This window comes from Ailuropoda melanoleuca, chromosome 7 (genome assembly GCF_002007445.2).
Source record: "Ailuropoda melanoleuca isolate Jingjing chromosome 7, ASM200744v2, whole genome shotgun sequence".
Classification (NCBI taxonomy): Eukaryota; Metazoa; Chordata; class Mammalia; order Carnivora; family Ursidae; genus Ailuropoda; species Ailuropoda melanoleuca.
This window is the reverse complement of record NC_048224.1, coordinates 71,453,677-71,480,159: the sequence shown is the minus strand read 5'-3', so window position 1 is coordinate 71,480,159 and position 26,483 is coordinate 71,453,677. Positions and strand designations below refer to the sequence as shown.

Sequence of the window (26,483 nt, the reverse complement as noted above, 5' to 3'; positions counted from 1 at the left end):
CTGGACATGGATTCAGGGCCATCTGGACTTGAGATTTCCAGGTCCCAGGACCTGCAGCATGGTCCAGAAGCAGGACACGTCTCCTCAGTCCTGCAGACTCTTTGCCCTCTGGGGAGATGGGGATGGCCAAGACAGTACCCCTCTTGCCCTTCTGAGAAAGCTATTGCTCATGGGCTGACCAAAGAGCAGGTGAGTGGGAACTAGAAAGTACTGGACTGCAGGGTCAAGAGACTTCCTGTGTTTGCAGTCATGGACTCTGTACCGTACTGTCCTCATTTGCAAAATGATGGCTTTGAATTAAGGGTAGAGATTGATAGCCCAGTGACCGGGGCCAAACTAAGGTTTGAAGTTTGAAGAGTCGGGCTTGTGTGACTTTGTGCAAAAAACCCATAATCTCTCTGAGGACCAGTTTTCTCATCTATAAAGCAGGGATGCACCTTCCTTAGGCTGCTTCAAGGTGAAATGATGCCCCTGAAGAGATTGGCATAGCAAGTGCGCTGTAACTGGCGGCTGCTTGTTATTCTTTCTCTACCACTGTTGGGATCTCTGAGAGGGCCGATAGCTTCAGAATGGCTGCTCTAGGACCACGCTTGGAAAGGAGGGGGCAATTGGCCTTCTGATTTTATTCCCAGACCCTGCTTTTCTCTACTCAGACAGTACAAATTATTGGCAGTTAGGACTGTGGGCTCTGGATTTTCTTGTGCCATTTACTTAACAGACAGCCATCGGCCAGTCATCTAACCTCCTAGAGCCTCAGTGTCCTTGTTGGTGAAATGGGACGCTAACAGAATCTACTCTTAAGGGTGTTATTAGGAATAAAGGAGATAATACCTTCCAGCTCTTAACTGAGCCTTGCCCGGCACAAAGCAAACTTTCAAAATTGTCAGTTTTTTACCAACAGCCTCCCTTTCCTGGTCGCTGTCCCATCCCATGTGCAGGTGGTTGCTGGTGGTGATACTTGGGGTGTGGGGGAGCTGCAGGCCATCAGTTCTGCCCTGTCTTCACTTAGAGAAATCATGGCTTCCAAGGAAGGAAAACCTTGAATCCAACTCCGTTGCTTCAACTCAAGCTCTAATTGCTTTGGGAGGAAGCCCACATTGGCTGGAATCCTTGCTTGCTCTGTTCTTCGTTGCCCCTGTTGGGCAAAGTGGACTCTCACTCAGACATCTGGGTTAACTGGGGAAGAAGAATTTGCCAAGAAAATAGCAACCTGGTCCCTTCAGAGTCCAGACATGGAAACTGCTATGTGATCAGTGCTCCTTCTGGGCAACCTCACTTCCTTCTTTTTCCAGCACGAGACAATTGTAATTAAACAAATCTGAGCCAATAATAGACAAGTCTGGCTTCTCCACTACAGTGGACACGCAGGCAACCTCGTGGCACCGGAGGGTCTGGTAGATGCTGGGCCACCCCAGCTCACATGTTCTCCCGGAAGGCTGGTTCCGGTGCAGCAGCAGCCTGGAGGAAAAGAACCAGGTGAGGGGGCAGATTCCTTGGGCACCTGCTGCCTCCTGCTGAAACACAAGCCCCCAGCTCAGCACAGTGGTCCTTCCCATCACCACATGGCTTCCTTTAGCAGAAACATGTGCATGTCGGTCTCTTCTACTCGACCCTTCATCATCAGCTCATCTCCCTCTTGTTTACTTCTCAACACCTTGGAAAGCCATCTACTTTCACCCCTCAGAATCCTTCCTTTCATAGTCAAGTCCTTGCCACTGTTGCCTCCCCCCACCCCAGGACCACCCCAGCGGGTGCACAGAGCTTCTCACACTCCCCGGAACTCCTCCACCTTTCTCTCTTGCCTTGGGCCTTGCCTCATGCTCCCCTCTCTCTTCCCTTCCCTCTCTCCCTCCCTCCCCACTCCCCTTAACTTTTAATTGTGGTAAGATTCGCATAACTTGCAATGTACCGTCTTAGCCATTGCGAACTACAGTGCAGTTAGGTGGCATTAAGCCCGTTCACACTGTTGTGCAACCATCACCACCATTCATGTCTAGAATTCTTTGCTTCTTGTAAAATGGAAACTCTATCCCCATTACACGATGACTCCCTATTGCCCTCTTCCCCCAGCCCCTGGCAACCACCTCTCTGTCTCTCTGAATCTGACTACTCCCAGTTCTCCTGTAAGTGGAGTCCTGCAGTATTTGTCCTTTTGCATCTGGCTTCTTTCACTTAGCTTAATGTCCTCACGGTCCATCCGTGCTGTAGCCACGCTTCCTTTTCTAAAAGTTCCCTTCTAAAGGGCTATGTCCTACTCAACTTTCAGGTCTGGGTAGGCATTCCATTCTTCCAGGAAGCCCACACTACTGTTTCCACGATGCTTTGCACCCTGGCTGTCGGGGCGGCAGCCAAGCCGTGAAGGGGTGGAGCCTGGGGACCCCCTGCTTCCCTGAGTGTGCACTCCTTTGGGTCACAGACTCTTCCTATTCCCACCACGCCCAGCAGAGAGTGGTGCTCAAAAAACAGTGTAGCATGAATGCTGAATAAACTCCCTGGAAGTATTCACGGACAATTTCCCACAAAAACCTCAAGACCAAGCCTGAATGTTCCAGATCTATCAGGGATAGTTGACATACTTGACTACTCTTTACTAGAGCACAGTTTGTCTCTGTGGTGCTATTCTCCATCTGTTTACAGGTTTCCATGGCCTCAGTCAGCACCCTCTCCGTGTCTCTGGGAGTCCAAGTGTATCCGCTCCCTCCCTCTGCTCCATGCACGGCTGCTGGGTCAGCCACTCGCCTCCCTGGTACCCAGTCTCTTTCCAGTCTGCCTCTCCCAGCCTCGCTTCACCCTGCACAGCCTGGAAAGCACCTGCTCCTGGCTACTTGTTCACCCCTTTCTGTGTAAGTGAACCCCAGCTAGTTAACACTAGTGCCCTCACTCGGGCCTGCATTTGGGGGAGGGTGCTTGATTCCACGATAACCCGCCCATTGCCAACAGTTTCTACTTCCTATCTGGAGCCTTATAAAGTGACACCTCCCTGGGGCGCCTGGGTGGCTCAGTTGGTTAAGCATCCGACTCTTGGTTTCAGCTCAGGTCATGATCTCAGGGTCTTGAGATCAAGCCCTGCCTCGGACTCCACAATCAGTGGAGAATCTGCTTGACGATTCTCTCTCCTTCTCCCTCTGCCCCTCCACACCGCCTCAAATCAATCAATCAATCAATCAAACAAAACAAAACAAAACGACAACTTCCTTTCTATGTTCATATAAATCCCTTCTCTGAGGCACGGTGTTTTCACAGAGCAGTGGCCACTGACCAGTGGTTTGACTTTGGGCAAACTCCTAAGCCTCAGTTTCCTTATCTGTAAGTGTAGATAACACACAGTACATCTCCAGGATGTTGTGAGAATGAAACAAAATAATTTAGTAAATCCCGCCTACATATCAGAGGGGGCCTGGAAGAGGCTCAGCACTTTTTGGTGTTGGATAATGTGAGTGCTATTTGAGAAGGCCGGGCCCCACCGAGAGAATGTAGATGAGGTGTCTGTAAAACCAGTATGGGTAGACCAACAACAGGGTCATCTCCTCCTTCCCGCCCGTGTTCTCTTCTTCTTGTCCTCAGTGCTACAGCCAAACTGTCCAGGGAAAGCATCAGTTTGATTTGTTTTGATTCTTGCTACTCAAAGGATCACATGTGGCAGATACCCTCCTAACTGAACTGATGGATTGACTGACTCTGTAAACACCCTGCTCGATGCCCACAGCTTCCCAGTGGTCACAGCTGGTAGATGACACACACCTGCTCCCAATGGTTGAGGGTTGAGTTGTGTGCTTAACAAGGACCCACTGCATTTGTTCCCAAACCATTGGTGCCAGTGGTGCATTTGATTGTGGTTACAAACCAACTTAAAATTAATGAAATTAGGGTGAAAAAACTTGTGAAAACTAAGATGAATTCTTTGGAAAGACCAGATGAAAGGTGATATTGAATTGAGGATAGATGGGACGACTTTTAAAGTGTGGGGAAAATCCTAAAAATCTAGGAGGCTACTGTGCTCATATTGCTTTGCAAATATCTTTCAGTTCTTGCTCTACTTAAAAAGAGCAGAAACTGAAATTCGTATATAATATATTTACGGAAGACTGTGCTGAACTTGTCTCTTAGTTGAAGAAATAGTCTTGGCCCAGCATTCAAAGATTGGGGAACGAATGTACATTTTACTGTTGCAAATTGAAATAAAACATTTACTAGATGTACATGGGTTCCCTGCCGTAAAAAAAAAAATATTTTTAAGTAGCCCAACAAACTGGTGTCTATCCAGTCAGAGGAGAGTATTTCCACTGGTTCCCTTCCTGGTTGGGACTCTTTAAGCAGCCCCACTCTGACCTCTTTTCTTCACTGCTCACAACTCCGCCTTCATGTTCCACTCTTGTGGCCATGCAGCGGTAGAGAATTGGTGCTGAGTCCAGAGCCGAAATTCACGCTGCCTCCTTGGAGTGGACCTAACGAGTGTGATGGCATCTTCCCACAGCTGCCTCCCGCTGTTGGTTTATGTTGTTTTGCAGCCTTGCCCCACCTCACACCCCCAGCCATCTCTGGTGATGGACAGAATGGTGCCCCTCAAAACTCAGATGTTAGAGCCCTAACCCCCAGTGTGATGCTATTTGGAGGTGGGGTCTGTGGAAGGTAATTAGGGTTGATAAGGCCATGAGGTGGGACCCTTAGGATAGCATTAGTGTCTTTAGAAGAAGAGGAAGAGAGATGGTCCTGTTTCACCCCATGAGGACATAGTGAGAAGGACCTCACCTGGAACTGAGTTGTTCAGAACCTTGATCTCAGACTTCCCAGCCTCCAGAACCTAAGAATAAATGTGTGTTGTGTAGGCTACCCCGTCGTATTTTGTTACAGCAGCTGAGCAGACTAACACTCTGAGGAGAGGCAACTAAACCCACGCTGGTTCTGCAAAAGTGTTTAAAGAATGACGTTGATTCCGCTGCTGCCCATGATGACAATGATGGAGATGCTGGTGCTATCAAACCCCAGGTGTCTGTGGACGGAGGATCCCTCTCCCTTTCTGTCTCCAGACCAACACCCCAGCATGCTCACCATCTCCTTAGAGTGCAGCCACCTGGGAGATCACCAGGTGTACCAACAGGAAGTGTAAATGACTTGCCTGAGGTCACACTGTTTTCAAAGACAGACCTGTAGCTCTAATCCTAGTCCATGTCATTTTCTAACGAGCCAAATAGTCTCCCAGACCAAACTTTAGATTCATGACTGTCAGCCTTTTTCTGGCATGATACACACGGTGGGGTTTCCATGTGTGATGTCCTCCGATTTCAAGAGCGTCTGAAACATCTTACTATTTGACCCACTCAAACAGAGATTGCTAGTCATCTACCAAAAATCCTTTGTTGCTTTCCTCCTTGGGTTCAGAACTCTGAACTTCTCTTGCAGCTAGGTGTGGCCTGTGTGACTAAATTCTGGCCAACAGGATGCAAGCAGAAGTGTGCAGAACCCCCTGGAAAAGTCCATAAAGGGAGCCGATCTGACGGGGATATGCCTCCTTTTGTCCTGGACTTCCATCCTCCTGTTTCTTCACACTGCCTGGAAGGTGGGGGTCCCTGGCAGCTGTTTGTACCATAAGGTGACAGTGAAGACAGAAACCAGAGCTAGGACACTGGGCAGAAGTTTGAAGAAGGGGCCTGGGCTCCTGATGACAAGGACCCATTGCCCCAAGGAAATGGACAAGTCAGAATGGTGTCATCACTCATGCAGCCCCACAGCCTAGACCTAAATCCCATGATGCAAGGAGCAGCAGGTGACACTGAAGGGGCTGTTTTCAGGCCTCTTGGTGACTGGGACCCATGAAGGCTGGTACGGGGCCTGGGGAACAAAACACCTTGCAGAACTGGAGAGAGGCTTTCGTTCATCCTACTTCTCTGTAGAACCCAGCCACATCCAGGTGCAGGGAGACCGGAGGGCACACAGGGCCTTTGTGGTACCCCATGTTATTTGAGCTTTGGGCCCCCAGTGTCTGCCCCCAACCCCATGTCCTCAGGAGGTCAGAGCAGCTGTAAGAGGACCAGTGAGGGGGTAGTGCCTCACGTGGCCTTGAGGGCAGCAACGTCAGCCATGGAGCTCAAGGTGAAGAACCCAACCGGGTGGCCCTTAACCACCTGGAATGGCTAGACAAGAATGTCCGGTCATGTAGGTAGGACATCGCACTGATGAGATCAGAATAATGACCTTATTATGGTCACAGGCTGGGTGCTTAGGGACAAGTGACCCATGCTGATGACAGAGTGGCGTGGGATGCCTCAGCCAGGAAAGCCTTCCTTACTTCAGGGGGGCCATCACTTCCCCCTGCCTGTTCCTGTTAGGTTGACCTGCCGTTGCGAAATGCATACCATTGATCTATGTCTTCTTTCATTTCAACTGCAAGGATAGGGTCTTCTGGAGAGCGAAGGTTAGGGGTCTTTAGAGGCTGGAAGAAGAAGGAACAGTTATGGGAATGGGAACCCATGATCACACCATGACGGGGAACAGGGATAACTTGTCAGTTACACGAACTTTCCGTATAGGAACAAGATCCAGGCTGGCTGAATCTGTTAGAAAACAAGAGCATGTTCCCCTGAGCTTTTACTCGGTTTTCAAACCACAACCTCATATGTGATGTTTTCCAGGTGAATGATTTTCTGCATTCCATCGACTTATTTTAGTTGCAGTTGTGTTTGATATGCTGGCATTCGAGAAGAATTGCTACTGACACCCAGAATTCAATCAACACATTCAGTTTTGCAAAACAGACATTCAGAGAAACGTAACATTTTTAGGGCTGGAACAAAACTCACAGATCAGCTAATCCCCCTCTCATTTCATAGACTAATGGGAGAGATTGCTGAAGGTCACACATCCAATGAAGATGAACTTGAGATAAGAACTCAGGTGACCTTACCTTGTAAACAGTGCTGCAAACACTTTATTCTGCAATTTCACAGTTTGGATTCCCATTGACTGGCCCAAATACACTATATAAGGGCTCAGATTCTTTTCTTTTTTTCCCAGTGTATTTCTCTTGGAAAGAATTTACAAACTGTTTCCTGTGGTACCAGCAGTCAAATTGGACAGAATAATAAACACAGAAACACCTAAAGATTTATCTGCATAAGACCAAGGTCAATCCTGGAGTCCGCTGCCCCACCCCCTTTCACCCTCAGAGAACAAACGTCACATAAATTATCTATTTTGATTTGTTGAACTGAGTAGCCTTCCTCACCTCCCTGGCTCTTCCTTCCCCTCCCTTCCTTCTTCCTCCTGCTTTGCCCTCCCTTAGCTTCCTCCTTCCTGTTCCTACATTAGACTTGCAGTGGGAATTTCTCTCTAGGACTGCCTTCTAGCCAAACATCCGCCTGGCTTCTGCACACGTCAGCACATTTCCCCCGTCCTGGCCTTCCTCTCTTCCCACCTCCCTCTGTGCTTTTGTTTCCAAATTGCGGGTCTATCAAAATTAATGAACTCATTAGTTTGCTCTATATCAGATGCATGCGGAAATTATTGTATTTCTAAATAGGCCGATAGTCCTGGGTAGGCACATTCTGATCTCCTGAGAGCCACTATGGTACCTCTTTATAACCTTGGGAATGCTTATGAGAACACGATCGTGGAAATGTGAGAGGCCTCTGACAAGACGGAAGGTTTTCTTGATCTATGCTTGCCCGTTCCCTTTATTTCCTATTTTGAACATGTTTGGGGCTCTCCACAAAAGTCAGTGATGAGGTTATGCTGTGTGATCAGTATTCTAGGAGGCTGCCAAGGAAAAACCTGAGACACATTATTTTGCTGGCAGAGCAGGTGTTCTGCTTTGAGTTGTAACATAACCAGTGAGCAATAGCTCATGAAATGACCTTCTTTTCAATTTATTAAAGGGCAAGCATTTCTTGGAAATCCATATATTTCACTAAGCTCTAAATCAAGACTGCATCTACCAGAGCCCTCTCAAAATCTCTTGCTCCAATTTTGACTTTCATAGACTAGGGTACTAACCCGATCATTTCTTCCTTCCACTTGTTAAAAAGCCAAGCCTTTGTGTTTATTTCTTAATGGGGAGTGTGTGCAGCGGGCTGAATTTTCAGTGTCTGTCGTTCTCAGATGTGACAGCGGGGCTGAGCATAATGGTCAGTCTTCTTACTTTCCAAGGCCATGGACAGTTACTGCCTTTTTGTTGGTCAAAAGGAGGACAAAGTCAAGTGACACTGGGAGATGAGCTTCAACCACTCCCACAGACGGACCAACACCTTCCCCCCCTCCAGCTCTGGTCAGTAACGTGATCTAGGGACACGCTTTTAATCTCCATATTTACTTGGTTCTCTGGGTCATTCCTTGACTCTTTCAGGATGCAGTTTTTATTCCATGCTGATCTGCCTGGAAGCCACAAAATTCCAAAATGCAAAAATGTGAATTGGATGTGCCAGGACCAACCTTAGCCTTTTCCTCCACCACGTTGTCTTGCTCCCCCTTTCCTGCGTGCATAGCAGCCACATCCCCTTCCAGCACCGGGTGAGCAGGCATGCTCTGCGGATCTGTCAAAATTTCATGCGGCACTCTAGGGTGGCTCCAGGAGGCAGGAGTGAAAATATCCCAGAGGTTATGCTGCCCAAAGGTTCCTGGAAGAATAGAGACAAGTATAGGGCTGGAGCTAACCTGTCTTCTAATTGGAGCAAAGCTTGCTGCTAAGATTGCTAGGTCAACCTAATCAAATTTAGTTCTGCTTCTGTAGTTCCGTAAGAAAGAATTCCAGGGCGGTTGGCTCTGGAGACTCGAGCCTGGTATGCCTCCTACCAAATGCATCACATGGATGCTTAATCTACTCAGTAATATACTCAGGACTTACAGGATAAATTCTAAAGAGTTTTAACACTTGCTTCAGGGAATATCAGTTAGGGAAACAAGATGACCTGCTGAAACAGGTATACAGAGTCTCTGTACACAGTAAGTCGGGTTAATCTCATTACTTTAGCCTACTCCAACTAGGCGTGCACAGCTCCCCCAGTCCTGAATTGTTCCCGAGACATGACCCCATGATAACATGGTTCTTTACCAAACTCACCGAGTTCAGTCTAGCTGATTTCTCAAAGTTTAAATGTCTTTGATTTTGCTAATTTTTGTGAAAGTAAGCTAACTTTAAGGTATAGACTGAATTTTGTTTTCCTCTAAAACTCACATGTTAAAGCCCTAACCCCCAATGTGACTATATTTGGAGATAAAGCCTTATGGAAGTAATGAAGGTGAAAATGAGGTCATAAGGGTAGAACACTGATCTGAGGGGGATCTTGTAGGAAGAAATACCAGAGCAGTCTCTCTGCCGTGTGAGGATACAAGAAGATGGCCCTCTGCAAGCCAGAAAGAGAGCTCTCTCCAGAACCCAACCATGCTAGCACCTGATCCCAGACTTCCAGTCTCCAGAACTGTTCTCATGTGAGAAATAAATGTCTATTGTTTCAGTCGCCCAGTGGATGGTATTTGTTAGGCAGCTTGAGCTGACTAATACACTTGGCCTCAGAGAATTCATGACTCAACAGAGGCTACATCAGAAGCCCTGACCTGGGACTGAGGCAGCAGCTGGGTGGATGTTCCATACCTATGTACTCTCCATCCTTGCTCCACAGGCGCACGGTGCGGTCGAGGGAGGATGACAGCAGAAATTTTTCTTCTATCAGCTCCAAACTAATAAGATAAAAAGGGAGGAGAGATGGTTCAAGGCTGCTCCAGCATGAAAGGGATATTGGATCAATATGTCAATGGTCTACTAATTACAGTTGGAATATAGAAGCCAGGTCAATCTCCTGAATTATTCTTGGTGCCATTCTTTCCCTGCCTCCTACCACATCACGCCCTCCAAATTCTCCAGCTCCAGCCCCAAGATATCAAACAAGATCTACTGGAAACCATCTTATGGATAATGGGTCCGGGGGGAAGATCAAGAGTTTGTAAAGAACAGCCTGGCCAGAGTTCAGGTCTTAGCACTACTCCTTTCAACTGAGTAAAAAAAATTAAATAAATATAAATAAATAAATTAATTAATTTACTAAGTTTCTAAGCTTTCAGTAAAATACCAGATCAGATCTAGTCAAGGAAGACAATCATCCATTTATGAGAAAAATGAAGACTTCCAGTCAGCCCTGCGCAAGCAATGCATACATCTTGTCTCCCCAACAGCAGGACTGTAATACCATTTTCCTATTTTGGCTAATTCAGAGGCCTTCTGAGAGGGTTGATTTGATCAAAGCTATGAAGAGTATCTTAACTCTTACAAATTTTTGAACTCTAAAATGGATGGTACTCACGATGTCACCACACTGACATGGGCCCGCCAGAATGTCACATCTAAATCGAAAGAAAGAACATACCTGAGTACAGTGGGAGAGTTAACCACCGTGATGCTAGATGTTGTACAACAGTTCCTGCAGGATGGGGTCAGATCTGGATGAGAGTCCAGCAAGCGGAGAGGTACTGGTGTGGCAGTGGTTGGTTTTGCAATATTAATTGATGAGTGTTTCTCGAGCACCTACTATGTGTAAGACCTATGCCAGGTCCAAAGACGTATAAAATGGGTCCCATGCAAGGTGCTTATGTTATGGTTTCCCTCGCTGCTTAGGGTTTGGTAAGCATGCAGGAGTAGACATGTAATCAAAAATGATTTGTAAATTGCCAGGTAAGAGCTATGATCCTAGTACTTGGAGTAAAGGACCAATGCTAGGCAGGTGTCTCTTACTTCTAAATGCCAATTTCTCTTACTATAGCATTTAAACTTCTGTGGCGAACAGGAAAAGGTGACTAAATGGAAGTATGCAAATATTTACCTCTCTCTTGGCTTTATAGAAATGTACTTAATGGGATTTCATATAACCATTTAAATATGTTAGATTTTAAATATGCTAAACAGGGGCGCCTGGGTGGCTCAGATGGCTAAGCGTCTGCCTTTGGCCCAGGTCATGATCTCAGGGTCCTGGGATTGAGCCCCATGTCAGGCTCCCTGCTCAGTGGGGAGCCCACTTCTCCCTCTGCCTCTGCTGTTCCCCCTACTTGTGCTCTCACTCTCTGTAAAATAAATAAATAAATAAAATCTTTTAAAAAGTAAAGAAAAAAAGAAAAGAAAAGAAGAAAAGAAATATGCTAAACAGAGCTAAACATGCTTAGTTGGAAAGTTGTCTAAGGGATACAAAGAAAAAAACAAGTCCTGAGAATTATGTATTGTGTGTATGTAGGTGCCCTGTGTGTGTGTGTGTGTGTGTGTATGGAGAGAAACTTTCTGGAAGAAAATTAAAGTTCATTAACAGTGTTCCCGGGATGCAGCAATGGCAAGTTAGGTAGCAGAAGAGGTCAGAGTAACAACTACTACTTTTCATTGTCCATTCTTTCGTGTGTCTGATTTTTTTCCCAAACTTGAGCACTTGTATAATTGTATGAAAGGGTTTTAAATTTTTAAACATTTTTTTCTTACTGCTAAAGCAATATGTTTCTGGAAAATTTAGAAAATACAGATTTCCAAAAATAAAAACTAAACACCCTCATCTACAAAGAGCTAACATTTGCTAAAACCTCGGTGCAGGTCTTTCCAGACTTGCAGTCTTCCACATACTTCTTCATTTTAACAAAGACTCGTACTTCACTGTTTTGCAATCTGAATTTCATTTAATAATTTACCATGAATATTTTCCCCGTGAAGACATTTTCATTTACAGCATTGTTATTTAATGACTAGACGATATTCCAGTGTATTTGTTACACCATCACGTACTGAATCAATTCTCCTTATGTTGGATATCTAGGTTGCTTCTGATTATTGTCTTTCTTACAAACAACGTATCGATTCACAACCTGATAACTAAATCTTTGTACACTTGTCTTAATCTTTCTTTTGCCCAAGTGCCTAGAAGTAGGACCGCAGGTTTGAAGCTATGTATTGTCAAGTTGCCCTTCGGATACTATATACCAATTTGCCTGCTGTCTAAGTATGTATGAGTGCCCATTTTCCTGTAGCTGTGCCAACCGTGAATATTTTTACGAAAATATTTGTTTCTACATCCATTCTTTTTTTTTTTTTTAATATTTTATTTATTTATTTGACAGAGATAGAGACAGCCAGCGAGAGAGGGAACACAAGCAGGGGGAGTGGGAGAGGAAGAAGCAGGCTCATAGCAGAAGAGCCTGATGTGGGGCTCGATCCCACAACGCCGGGATCACGCCCTGAGCCGAAGGCAGACGCTTAACCACTGTGCCACCCAGGCGCCCCAATTTCTACATCCATTCTTAAAGGGCTAAGAGTCCCCCTCCCGTCGTCACTGGTACAATTTAATTTTACCAACAAGAATATTCAATTAAAACCAAAGCTGTGCCTATCGTAGTATTTAACACAAGCAGTTCATGGCCTACTCTTGGGGGGCTGCAGCTCAGGTCCCCGCAGGCCGTACTCTTTGATGTCATAGACGTGCACGAAGCCTTCCTGGTCAGCCACGTAGGCAAGGACATCTCCTGCTGTCACCGCGATGCTGCTGACCTGCGCTTTGTCCCTGGACTGAAAGACACATGCACAGGGCCCATTACAGAGACACCGACACGGTCCATCACAGACACACACAGACATGGCCCATCACACTTACATACACATAAACATAGCCTTTCACAGACACATACACACAGGGCCACTCCTAGACAGACAGACAGACACACACACACACACACACACATACAGGGCGCATGACACAGACACACACACGGTCCATCAGACACACACAGACATGGCGCATCACACTTACATACACATAAACATAGCCTTTCACAGACACATAGACACAGGGTCACTCCTAGACAGACAGACACACACACACACACACAGGGCCCATGACGCAGACACACACACACACACACACACACACACATGGTCCATCACAGATGCACACAGGACCATTGCAGATAAAGCTTACCTGTCAGACAATGGCAAGTGGAATGCTGTACCTCATTTACAGCAAAAATTAATCACTGTGCCTGTGTTAATCTTTCAGCAAGATAGGAATGCTACATAGAGAAATAAAGCTAAGAACTTGGAGCCCACAGGAGTTGCTGTGTTACATAGTCAGGCTAGTGTCAAAAAAGAAAAAAACAACAAGGGGCGCCCGGATGGCTCAGTCGGTTAAGTGTCTGCCTTTGGCTCAGGTCATGATCCCAGGTCCTGGGATGGAGTCCCATGTCAGGCTCCCCACCCAGCAGGGAGTCTGCTTCTCCTTCCACCTCCCCCTACACCCCTCCCCCACCCCACTCATGTGCAAGCTCTCACATGCTCTCTCTGTCTCTCAAATAAATAAATAAAATCTTTAAAAAAAAAGAAAAAAACAACAGGCCCAAAGCATGGAAGTTATTTCCAACCAACTGCCCAACTTACAGGAGTGAAGTTTGCAATAGGACAGGCCCCACCGAACAGCCTCCAGAAGGTGACAGAACCTGTGAGGAGGGGACAGCAGGAAGGGCACCTTGGGTGTGCCCTCTGCCAGCAGCGCTGAGTCTCTGAGCCTCTGCTGACAGGCACTGCAGCCCCGTGACACCAGGGCCTTTTTGTTTTTCCCTTGGCTAACCGATCAGTTAGAATTATCAGTAAATATTGGGGCAGGGGTCCTCTTTACGGATTTTGGGTTAAGTGGCTCAGTAGCCTTTTCTTTCTTCTTTCTTCACTAATCTGGGCAGCTTTCCTGATGAGAAGGGCTCCAGCTTTGACTATGGAGGAAAGGTCCAGAAGTCTGGGCTACAGCAATAATACGTGTGTGTGTGTGTGTGTGCCTGTATGTATAAGCACTTATTTTAAATATACAGTGGGACTTGCCTAGTCAAAGGGATTCTTGCGGGTGGCAGTTCTTTTTGGCCTACCAGTCACACCCAGTTCTTGACTGTGTTTTAGACATGGCTGTTCATGTAGCAAGCCTTTGTGAAGTGGGCCCCATGCGTATTGCTTCCTCTTGGGGGCTTCCTCATGAACGCAGTTTCCTCCTCTTCTCTCAGGGGCAAGGGGGCTCTGTGCTCCCCCCCGCTAAAGCAGAAGCCATGGACGCCTCGGTGGGGGGTGGAGGGATGCTTCCAAGGGCATCTGTAGCTCGGGGGCTGCTGGGGCCGCGAGGCCGGAGCCTCCCTTACTACCTGATGAGAAGAACACGAACGACCAAGTACCCTGAGACCAATACACACAACTCGAGCCTCCCCTGGCCCCCAGAACACAGGTGGCTGGCTGCTGTCAACTCGCAATTTTAATTAAAATCTTAGAGCTCTGGAGCAGGACTGTGGCCCACTTGTTACGTTTCACTAAAGCCCAGGGGTGGGGGGCGGTGTTGTGTCATTTGTGTAATGTCACCACTAGTGAGTGGCAGATCCGGACTCAGAAGCTCCCCCTGAAGCCCTCGGGGAGCCCTGGCTTGTCTGTCCTAAAATGAACAGGTTACGTAGCTGAGCTCCACTTAGGATTCTTTGTTTTTCTTCTTCAGCCTTTTCGGTCAGGCTGCCTGTGGTTTCTTGTGGCCTTCCCCTTACAGGCCGTGCTCGGTGTTTACTCAGCCTGACTAAATGATGTCCTCTGTGGCCCAGTTCACCTGCAGAGGGCCTCTGAGTGGGCAGCTGGGGCAAGGAAACTCGATTTGGAGGAAGGGGGAGTCAGGCCCTCACTCCCACGTGACCACCTGGCTGGCTGGCGGGACTGGGCCAGAGCAGGCCGGGGCGGGGGGCTTGGTCAGCCTGGGCTCAAGGAGAGACAGCACGCAGGGGGAGGGATAGCACAGGTTGTGGAGGACAATAGTGAACGCCTAGGGACCCTCCCTCTCCAAACCTGGACCTGCGGTGACCAAGTCTTAGCAAAGAACAGCACAGCCTCCGGGGGATGCCATTCTCACCCCGGGGCCCGTTGGCGATGAGGGAAGCGGCCTCTGATTCAAACTTGGCGGCCCGGGTCTTCAGGAAGGCGAGGCAGGAAACACTCCAGTCTGGGCCTGGGGACCAGGGAGAGCTTGGTTGTGCCCCCATCAGGCTCACAGCCCTTTCTTTCCCCCTCTCCTGCAGCTCTGCCCCCTCCACGCCCCACCGCCGGCCTGAAGCAGGAGCTGAGCACACAGCGGTGCGGGCAAGCAGGCACCCTCGCTGGTTAAGAACCAACCCAGGTAAAGTCAGGTGTGAAGGCTAACGGCCCTGGCAGCCCAGGAACCCTGGCATCACCCAGGACCCTAGGGCTTTTGGAGAGAGGCAAGGATTTGGGAGACTTTGCCCAGGATTTTACAGGGGCTTCTCAAGAAGTCCCCACTCTCCAGAAATTCCTGAATTGGAATAATATGAATTAACCTTATGTCACCTTCGACATTTACCAAGATGGAAAACCATGTGAAATCCCAGGGTTTATTGGATTATTAGTCCCATGGCGAGATGAGGAAGTGGAGGCTTAGAAGGTGAAAAGCTTCACTCAAGGGCATAAAGATGTTCATTTTCCCATTTATTTGTTTTTTAGCAACATCTGTTAAATCTCTGGTATGGCCTAAGCATTGCACTGAAGGTGGTGGAGAGAGGAGGAAGCAGAGAGCCAAAGCAAAGCAGAAGAACCCCCCCAGGAATTTACAGGATGCTGACGGCACCTACAGGATGAAGGCCTCTCAGGCGAAGCAGCTGATCTGGAATCTTGAAAGATAGCATGGGCACGGGGCAGAGAGAGCCCTCTAGGGAGAGACCTCAAACCCTGATCTTCACAGCACAGCCAAGTGTTGGAATAACTTCTAAGCCCACCACCCTGTTTCCCCCCAGCCTTCCACTCCCCATGCTAGACTTTCAGTGCCATCCACACAGGGGACACATCTGTCTTGTTTACCACTTATCTGTAATCCCCTCAGTGTTTGGTACACAGAACTCAAATATTTGCTGTTGAACAAAAATCCAACAAACTTCCTTAGATGCAAAGCTGCGAGAGCCACAAAGAACGCTGCTACGTGAGGTCGTGGGCTAGGAATTCTCTTTATGTTTTCCTCCTTGAGCCTGTGGGCTCCAGGGTACATATGTACGTTGCCCAGACTAGAGGTACAACTAATGGTCTCATGTAAATAAGGGGCCATATAAATAATGGGGTTGGTGCTGGAGTTAAATACAAGGGGTGCTGCTCCTTGGTCTCACACTGTGAGGACACCCATGTATCAGGCTGTTAATCATTCAGCAATATTTATCTTGGCCTGGCTCTGAGCTTGGCACTGTGCTGTGCACCCAGGAAACCACAGTGGATATGGCAGACTCAGGCCCTGCCCTCAAGCTGTCATAATCATGGTTACTGAGCTCTCTGGCTCAGTTTCCTCATCTATGAAAATGGGTACAATAGCACCTATCAGGGTCAATGTGAGCACTAAATGAGATAAAATATTAAAAGCACTCAGGAAAATGACATAGAAGGCTAAATATATTATTTTTTAGTATTTATATATTGTTATATTAATTATATTATTAAATACTAAATACTATTTAAATTATATTTATTAAATATTATATTGTTATAATAGACAAATATCATTATTTATAAATAAATATTATTATATTGTTTTCCCAGTTAAAAAGCCTTAGTATCTAAGAACTAATAAATGAATTCAGCAAAGTAGCAGGATACAAAGTCAACACACAGTAATCAGTTGCATTTCTACATACAAATAAGGAACAATCTGAAAAGGAAATTACAAAAACAGCCCCATTTCCAGTAGCATCAAAAAGAATAAAATACTTAGGAATTAAGCAAGGGAAAGACTTGTACAATGAAAACTACAAAACATTGCTGAAAGAACTTGAAGACATAAATAAATGGAAACACATCCATGTTCATGGATTGGCAGACTTAATATTTTAAAATGTCAATTTACGCAAAACAATCTAGGGGCAACTGGGTGGTTCAGTCAGTTAAGCGTCTGCCTTTGGCTCAGGTCATGATCCCAGGGTCCTGGGATGGAGCCCCATGTCAGGCTCCCTGCTCAGCAGAGAACCTACTTTCCCCCTCCCTCTGCCCTTCCCTCCCCTCAAATAAGTAAAATAAAATAAAGCTACACAAAGCGATCTACAGACTCAATGTAATCTCCATGGTATCTTTTGCAGAATTAGAAAACCCATCCTAAAGTTTGTATGGAATTTCAAGGAATGCCAAACAATCTTGAAAAAGAAGAGCAAAACTGGAGGACTCACTCACACTTCCCAATTTTAATATTTACTATAAAACTACAGTAATCAAAACAGTGGTGCTGGCATAAAGACGGACATGTAGACAAATAGAATAGAACAGAGAGCCCAAAAATGAACCCTCGCATTTATGCCAAATGATATTTGATAAGGGTGCCAAGACTGTTCAATGGGGAAAGGACAGCCTTTTCAACAAATGGTGTGAGAAAATTGGATATCCACCTGCAAAAGAATGAAGTTGGACCCTTATCCAACACTACAAATAAAAATCAACCCAGGGTGCGTAAAAGACCTAAGTGTAAAACCTAAAACAGTAAAACTCTTAGAAGAAAAGAGAGGATAAAAATATCAGGACTTTGGATTTGGCAGTGATTTCTGGGATATGACACCAAAGGCACAGGTAACCAAATTTAAAATAGACAAATTGGACTTCATGAAATTTTTTTAAAATGTGCATCAAAAGACACTACCCAGGGTAAAAAAGCAACCTACAGAACGAAAGAAAATATTTGCAAATCATATATCTGATAAGGGATTAATATCCAGGATATAGAGAGAACTTCTAAAACTCAACACAAAAAACCCACAAACAACCTGATTCAAAAGTGGGCAAAGGACTGAAACAGATGGTTTTCCAAAAATATATACAAATGGCTGATACGCACATGAAGAGATGCTCAACGTCACTCATCATTAGGGAACTGCAAATCAAAACCACAATGAGATACCACCTCACACCCATTAGGATGACTATTAAAAAAAGAAAGAAATAAAAGAAAAGAAAAGAACAAGTGTTGGCAAGGATGTGGAGAAATTGGGGCCCTGTGCATTCCTGGTGGGAATGTAAATTGGTGCAGCCATTGTGGAGAACAGTATGGAGGTTTCCCCCAAAATTTAAAAAAATGCGGCATGATCAAGCAATTCCACTTCTGGTTATATACCCCAAATCATTGAAAAGCAGGGTCTTGAAGAGATATTTGTACACCTATGTTCATAGCAACATTATTCACAGTAGCTAAAATCTGGGAGCAACCTGAGTGGCTACTGATGGGAAAATGGATAAGCAAACTGTGGTATATCCACACACAATGGAATCTTATTCAGACTTAAAAAGGAAGTAAATTCTTTAATATGCTACAACATGGATGAACCTTGAGGACATTACACTAAGTGAAATAAGCCAGTCACAAGAAGACAAATACTCTACGATCCCACTTACAGGAAGGACTTCGAGTGGTCAGAATCACAAAGACAGAAGGTTTGTAATGGTGGTTGCACCTGCTGCAGGGAGGGGAGGATGGGGAGTTAGTGTTTAGCAGGGACAGGGTTTTAGGTGGGAATGATGAAAGGGTCTGTGGCTGGGCAGGGGTGATGGTTGCAAAGCCACGTGCATGTAGTTAGTACCATTGCCCTGTACATTTTACTGTGTGCATTTTACCAGGATAAACAAAGAAAGAGGAGGAGGGGAAGGAGGAGAAGGAGGAGGGGGTAGGGGTAGGGGAATGGAAAGAGGAGGGATGTGGGGAGGGTAAGGGGAGGAGGAGAAAGAAAAAGCCTTAGTTTCTCAGTGAGCCCACTGCTTTCCTGGATTTTAGCCTGGTTGAAATTTGTCCCTCTCTTTCCATCAAATTCTTTCTCTTTGATGTCAAGGAAGATGTGACAATCCCCAATAAAAGGAAGAATGAAGCTCAAACGTCAAAAAGTCAGCCAAAAGAATTTGTTTTCAGCTCATTTTGCTTTGCTTACACGATTGCCTTTCTCTCTTAGCTCCCTTCTCTACTAAAAATGACTTCAGAAGAACAGTCTGGACAGTTTTCCAAATAAGACTGTGACCTCTTAACCAATCCCATGTGAAAAAGACCACTGGGTTCTGGTTTGACCTTCAAGAAGAGCCAATACTGCTCTTTCCTGGAAGGGTAGGGAACTTTCACATATTTTCATCTCATTTGTGCAATGTAGAAATGTGAATTATTGGTAGCTACGGCTGGCTTTGCCTTTGGAGAGCAGAAGAGGAGTTTCTCAAAGCCAGCAGTCACATAACTTTAAACAATAAATGCTCCTGAAAACAGGGTTTTAAACTAGAGCTTCTGGCTAAAAGGTCAACATTGCATTCTTGGCCAGTGACTTTATTTTCATTTTAATGGCAATGAAAATAATCATTTAGAAGGAAATGCCACCACTTTTTCCCCAAAGATTTTTAAAAGTTTTAGGCACTGGCAGAAAGAGCCTCATAGAAGAATCTTTTTAAATGTTATAGTAAAGGGGGTAGGAAAAGACTGAATAATAAGTCCACAGGTAAGAATTTCTTCTTAATCGTGTGGTGTTCAGTTTCTGGCCACTGCCTTCCAAAGTGTCTCTCAAGCATTTCAGTCCAGAGGCTGACTGCATTGCTTTACCATTCTTTTATCTGCTGGGCATGCACAGCTTGTCTCTGAATTTAGACACTGAGCCATTTGAAGGCAGCATCAAGCCCCACATCTCTCTCTAGTCTTTTCTATGCATCTCCCTCAAGGTTATGCCCATGAGAATGGCTCAAAGATATTTTCTGATCAAATGAGTCATTAGAGCTCTTCCTTGGCTAAGAAGTTATCAGACGCCTCAAGCTGGGGATTGCAGGGTGGGATTCTCTGAGGGTTTGCTGGTTGGGGTTCAGGACATGCAAGAACTCCCCAGTTTTATGTAAAATCACCAGTGCCCTCTGTCTCCCTGTTGAGGCTCCATGGGTGTGGGGTAGTGGGTCCCTCGGCTGTTGACAGATGAGTGTCTATAGACTGCCACTTGGAAAGGAGGAACCTGGACTCTGGAAGCAGGGCAAGGAGTGGTAGGAAGTCTTTGACTGTGTGTCCCCATGGTTTTCCATCCAGCACAGCCGGCCATGAAACTGATAGATAAGTGTGTTTTTAGAAGTGTTCATGGCTTGGAGGGAGAGGGGTGTGGTTACCACCCCCAACACCTAGTACTGGGCCTGGCACATAGCAGGAACTCAACAGTGTGTTTTGAATGAAGACATGAATGAACGGGCCCATGATCACATTAACAGAGAGAGATGGTCTTGAAGAAATGGAACCAGGGCAGAAAAATTAGGGAGAATGGGTGGGAGGGTGGGGAAAAGTTTTGCAATGAAATATACAAGTAATAAGGGGCACCTGGGTGGCTCAGTTGGTTGAGTGTCTGACTCTTGGTTTCAGCTCAGGTCATGAACTCAGGGTCCTGCAATGGAGCCCCACGTCGGGCTCCATGCTTAGTGGGGAGTCTGCTGGAGATTCTCTCCCTCCCCCCACCCTCCCCACCCACTGCTTGTGTGTGCTTTCTGTCAAAATAAATAAATAAATGAAATATTTAAAATACATATACGTGTATGTGTGTGTGTACACATACAAGTAATAAGGATTGATTCATGTGGCAGAGTATAGGGGGTCATGGGCAATGTGGGGACTCTAGGACCCTGGGGGCCACCCAAGGGGGCTGATGGAGAGGGTGACATAAAGACTGAGGGCACACAGTTGAGTGACACATCGGAAGATGATGTTTGAGGTGGGTTGGGAGAACAGGCTTGCTAACTGGGCAAAAGGAGCCTGTAAAGACAGAGGCCAATATACAAAGCCCGAGGCACTATAACAAAGCCCGAGGCACTCAACAGGGAAGAGAATCCTTTAGGTGGACAGTGGATGAGAAAATGCTCCCAGAGGGAGTAGGCGGGTCTGAGACAGCCTCTGATGTATGAGTGCCTGGGGATGTGGACTGAACTGGCTGAACTCTTAAACTCCCTCCCAGCTCTGGGAATATCCAGCTGACAGGTTAAACCTGAAACCAGGCTATTCCCTTCTAACCAGGAAGCTGTCCAGAACTGAGATCTCTTTAGGACATGCCAAGAAACCAAGCCTGCTGGGGCCTGTGCAGAGCAGCCATGAAGCCTACCCCTCACCGACCTTTTCTGTCTTCTGCACCATCAGAGGGGCTGGGAGTATTCAGCTTGCAGTATATGTGGCCTGAGATGACATTCCAAATAATGACCTCCCCATCATAACTGGAGGTGGCAAGAAGAAAAGGTGGGCATTGAGCCACACAGAGGATGTCCTCTTTGTGCCCATGGTTCTGAGAAAGAGAGACATGGACAGTGTAAGAAGTCAAATCACCAATCACCCCCAGCTAGCTCCCCTTCATCTGATGCCTAAGACAGAGGATGCAGATGGGTTCCTCCTTCTGTGCTTGCCCACATCGAAGACTCACCTGGAAACTTGTGGCCCTGCCCCAGGGATCAGGGCATCCCTCCATGCAGGAGGCTGTGCACAGGTCAGCCAGAGAAGTGCTATCTCTCTTTGGATCAGTTGTATTACTTTCCCCAGGGAAGTGATACTCCTAGAAGCCTCCTGACCTCCCCATAGTACTGGCAAGCGTAGTATTTGCAAGAAGGCCTATTTGGGGCTGAAATGTTGTTGGCAATGGGATAATGGAAACCAGCTCTGGCCAAGGTGGTTTGGCTTCCCAATAGCTCAGATCTAAATTCCAGAGCGTGCTGTCCCTTGACTTGATTCCTACAGGGTTCCCATCTGCAGCTTATACATGTGATGAGGAACTGAGATCACCTACTCTCCTCGAAAGGAAGATTTGGATACAGATCCTTAAGAAAGATGAGAAACTAAAATGGAGTTTTTTTGGCCACTATCCTTTCAACTTTCTCACTGGGGTGTAGTTTCCCTGTAAAGAGGTTTGGCTTCTCTTGGCATTGTCAAGATATTTTTTTCTCCCTTTCCCTCACATTCTTTCCACAGAGTGTCCCTTGAGGACCCATCCATGTCATCTAAGATGTCCCTTCTGCCTGAAAGTGGCTGGAAAGGTGGTGGTATAAGACACCTGGAAAAGAGAAGACAGCTGGAAAAGAGAAGGTCAATGGTTCTCTCTTTCCCACAATCTTCTGCCAAATCCTGCCTCCTTTTGTGATTTGTGACCACATACGTCTGGAATCCTCCTCCTGTGGTCCCCCACTACCTGCAGTGAGGCGTACATGCCTTAGCATGACTGTCAAGCTCTAACTTAACTTTCCAACCTCAATTTCCTCCTCAAACTTTTTATAATCCTCCAAACAACATGCTTTTCATGCTTGCCCACTTGCCACATGCTTCCCCCTTTCCCTCATCTAGATTGCTTTCCTTACCTTGGCCTCCTGGAAAAATCCTAGCAATCTTTTGATATCTTGTGTGATATTAGAGGAAAGGTAGTAGTTCCCACCTCTGGGCTTCTCCAGCATCTCATATGTTATTATAGCACCTGTTACATTGTATGTTTATTATTTCCTTAGTTTATCTCCTCACTAGTCTTTGAGATTCTGGGCCAGGAATCACATTTTATTCACATTGTATCTTTTGGACCTATCCTCTAAGCATGACACTATGAAACTGTTCAAAAATACATGTTGAATGAACTAATAGTTTAACGAATAAATGAATAAATATTTGGATGAACTAACACTTCGCTGACTTGCATAATGCACATCCTTTCATTGGCCATCTTTTCTGGGGCATTTTCTGCCTAACTTTGTTCGTTCACTCAATAATCACTAATCTGCAAACCCCAGGAAGGCAGAGATCATACAGATGACCATTTTGCTCATTACTTCATCTTCGGTGAATAAAACACACTTGGCCCACAATAGGGGTATATGCTAGTTGAATGAAAACAAATTAATTGCATTGCTGGGCTAGGTCCTGGGAAAATCATGGTGAAGACAGACAAGGTCTGGCTTCATGGAGTTTGTATTCTAGTGATTGTACCTTCTGGAATATTTATGGGGGTATAAGATAGGGTTGAACTATTGCAACTGATAGTTGGGCACAGTGACTTTTCTTTCTTAGCACTTTCTTATTGGGTTGGCATCCAGGCAATTTTGAGGAAGGTCATTCAACCCTGGGAGGCTGTAGAAAGTTGGGGGGAGGCACTCTGCTAATAATCACAAGAAGTCCCCTACTTATAGGACCCCAACAAGTCACAGGGAATATTGTCATCTCTTTGGCTCCCTGGCTGCCCAAGGATGACACAGTAATTGCATATAATTTTGCATGCCAAGCAGAAGAAAGAAGTAGATGCTTCTTGAGGAAAGTTACACCCACCACATCTTGGCTGCTATTCCTGCACTGCATGAGTCCTGGCTGAGCTCATAGAGAGCTGCATGGATTGGTTCCTGTGGCCCCATACCCCCCTCTGAACACAAGGCCATCACTCTTCCTGGAGGGGAAGCAGCTGCTTGGATCTCAGTGCTCCTGGCTCTACCTGGACCCGTCATGAATCCTATCACGGCAGAGGCAGGCCCAGGAGAGTCAGGGTGAGCCTCTAAGTGAGGGATATCCTCATCATGTGCCACTGTTTGGGCTGAGAGCCAGAGAGTGGACCAGGGCTCACCAGGTCATCCTGCCAGTGTGGCTGTGGCTTCCAGAAGTGATGAAAGTCACATGGTGTATCCTGTATTCAGAGCCAAATAGGAGACGTTGTATAAGCAGTAAAATGAGCTGCCAACACACTCACAACTTCAGAGAGAAGGTGTTGGCACATTTCATAACCCTACCCCTCACCCCACCAGTGATGTAGATTTTCGAAATGTCAAAGCAAATTCCCCTAGTGCTAGTGGGAATAAAAAGCAATCCACTTCTGACGTTTGGGTGATTGCATTTCAACAAATCATATGTCAACTGACAAACTCTCCTTGGATGGTCTGCATAGCTTCGCCTTCATAATAAAACCCATAACTGTTGCATGTGTTAAAACAAAAGCCTTCAGCTCAGGAACCTATAATACCAAAGGACGAATTCAACGCCAGGGCTTCTCAGGTAGTCATCTTTCAAATCATCTGGGGATGCAAGGCTTAGGCTGTGAAATACAGCACACCTTCAGATGAATAAAGAACTTACAATGTTTAAGGACCATTGGAAATCCATGACCATCCAGCATAGCAAGCAGGGGAAATAAAATGTCACAGGTAGATTTAAAACTTAGTTTCAGTCAGCATTTTCAGCTTCCCCTGTCTCTGAATCCCTTCCCCATCTCTAAGCCATAAAAAATATTTTTTTTCCATAGAGCTGCTTATGGATGGCATTTCATCTCCTCTTTCCACTTAGAGAGGGACCAGTGCCTAAAGACAGGTGGGAGGAAGAAGGAAGAAAGTAAAGGGGTGGAAAGTTGATAGAGAAGTTAACCCTCAGTTAGGGATGAGTGTATGCAAGGTACAGCTGAAGCCCCTGCATGCTGGGGAGGAGGGAGCATGCCAACCTGTACAAGGGGTAAGACCATGAGGCAAGGCGTGGAGAGATACGCGTTCCAGGTACGGGCTGCTTTGGATTCCCAAGGATGCCCTGTATGCCTCTGATAGCTCTTCAAGCTAACACTTTGTGGTATTGCGATTTACGATAAGAAACAGGTATTTGGTCTTGGTGCCCATTTTTGGCAGATAGCTCCTAAAAGCCTTGGAATTTCTTAAGTGATGAGAGCGTGGGAGGTGTCTGAAGTTGGGGGGCAAGAAGGGCAGGCTTGTGGGACTGAGCCTGTAACCTGTAGGATCCAATACCATCTCCGGGTAGATGGTGTCAGGATTGAGCTGAATTATAGAACACGAGCTGGTGTCAGAGAGTTGCTTGTTGGTGTGGGAACCACCTGTCTCCCAGAATTGGGTGCAGAGTCATTACACTTCCCATAAAAGAGAGAACTAGAGGGAAAAACTGAAGCATAAAAGAAAGTAAAAAAGGTTTCTTAAAGGGAGAAATGGAAGGAGGGGGATATTCTTCTGTCTATATCATGGTTTGACTTGTAATAGAGAGCAGAAGTATGAAGAATTGCTACAAGTATTGTTTTTAGTGGGAAAAGAATTCACAGGTTGGGGGAGGAGGATAGCAGTCTGAAGCAGGGTTTTGAATACCTAATACCTAATTTTGTACATTTCACTTACAAAATACACATTTATTCTTCTGTCCCATCCAACAGCTATGATACACCTAGAACAGTAACAGAGTAGTACATTTCAATACTTAAGCTTAGCATCTCTTTGATTTTTGCCTGCAATCAAGACCATGGTTTAATTTTGCCATGTCTATGTGATAAATGGAGAGAGCCAGAGCATTTTTTATGAAGAACAAGATAAAATGTGATTGGATAAATTAGGGTCAGTGTTTCCACTGGTGCTTAAGGGATCTATAATTTCCAAGATCTACAGCTGCTACTCCATGCTAACCCCCTGAGGGTTACTCAATCCTAAGAGCATGGTTGAACCATGGAGGCAAGGGCACAAACAGAAACTGGTCAGGAATTGTTTTTACTCTTAGTGTTCAGGAGAGAATTTATGGAATTTTTGACTTGTGGGTGCTGAATCTAGTCTAATTGTTCTAGTAATCTAGTCTGTGCTTTATTCCTTCAGAAAGCATTTGGTGGAGAGATACAATGTTCTCTATCTGTACCTCTAAACAGTCATAGAAATGGGCAGAGAATTGCTTCCAATATTCTAGAGGAGCCTAGTTGCCTAAATTACCATCAGGGAGCAACTGGGATCCTTGGAAATTCTTTGACACATTTCCTTCTGGAAAATTCCCTTCACTGTCTCGGTGTCCTCCTATAGGATAGATTTTGTATCAAAAAGATGCCTCTCTATATCCAAGCTGAATATAACTCACTTATTTTGGTTCACCTCCAAGTAGGTACAATCACAGACTTCATTTTGCTTTTCATCTAGAAAGATCACATTATCAAAGTATATTAGACATTTTTCTTTACCGGTTCTTGAATCAGTTTAAACATATTAACTCAACTAAATTGATGACTGGGGAAAACTTCAGTACTGACTTTCTAGTTTTCAGACCACAGTTAGCTGTCTTTTAAGGCATCACAGCACTGATGGTTTCCTGCCACACTCATTGCCCTAAAAGGCTGACCCTGCCTTTGCTCAGCTCTGGGAAGAGGCTTGCCTTCTGCTGACAGGACCCTACACAGTGCCCGGCACTTGCTGAGCAAGCGAGTGAGTGAACAAGTGAATGTATGCAAGTCAAAAGCAGACCTGGAAATCACAAACTCAGTACCCGGAGTGATTTTTGTCTTTTTAACTTCGACTTCATTTATAGTCTCTGGTAGTTGAAAACTGTCTGCCTCTTATCTTCCTCATAGAAGGGTGACAGGCCAGAATCGTGGAAATTCTACCAAGATCAGGCACAGCATGTGAACAAGTGGAAAAAAATCACAACAACGCATAAAACAGACTAGCTTTTAGTTTGTTCATCTAGATTTTGACTTATGTGATGTTTAAAATGCTTAGAAAAGTTAAGCTCATCTAAGAACTCAGA

The 26,483-nt window shown here is 45.7% G+C and overlaps 1 protein-coding gene across 1 annotated transcript in view; it reads right to left on the bottom strand.

Moving 5' to 3' along the window:
* Nucleotides 1-1,250: 1,250 nt before the first annotated feature.
* The window catches only part of LOC105235614 (WD repeat-containing protein on Y chromosome), a 124,745-nt gene continuing 99,512 nt past the window's right edge, over nucleotides 1,251-26,483 (bottom strand). The window contains exons 19-30 of the mRNA XM_011219137.3: nucleotides 25,821-25,875; nucleotides 25,103-25,148; nucleotides 23,566-23,625; nucleotides 21,099-21,264; nucleotides 14,874-14,969; nucleotides 13,385-13,443; nucleotides 12,379-12,520; nucleotides 10,290-10,329; nucleotides 9,584-9,669; nucleotides 8,425-8,609; nucleotides 6,354-6,430; nucleotides 1,251-1,458 (exon numbers count right to left, since the gene is read on the bottom strand). Coding sequence (XP_011217439.3) covers nucleotides 1,251-1,458; nucleotides 6,354-6,430; nucleotides 8,425-8,609; nucleotides 9,584-9,669; nucleotides 10,290-10,329; nucleotides 12,379-12,520; nucleotides 13,385-13,443; nucleotides 14,874-14,969; nucleotides 21,099-21,264; nucleotides 23,566-23,625; nucleotides 25,103-25,148; nucleotides 25,821-25,875 — 1,220 coding nt within the window. The remainder of the gene's footprint in view (nucleotides 1,459-6,353; nucleotides 6,431-8,424; nucleotides 8,610-9,583; nucleotides 9,670-10,289; nucleotides 10,330-12,378; nucleotides 12,521-13,384; nucleotides 13,444-14,873; nucleotides 14,970-21,098; nucleotides 21,265-23,565; nucleotides 23,626-25,102; nucleotides 25,149-25,820; nucleotides 25,876-26,483) is intronic.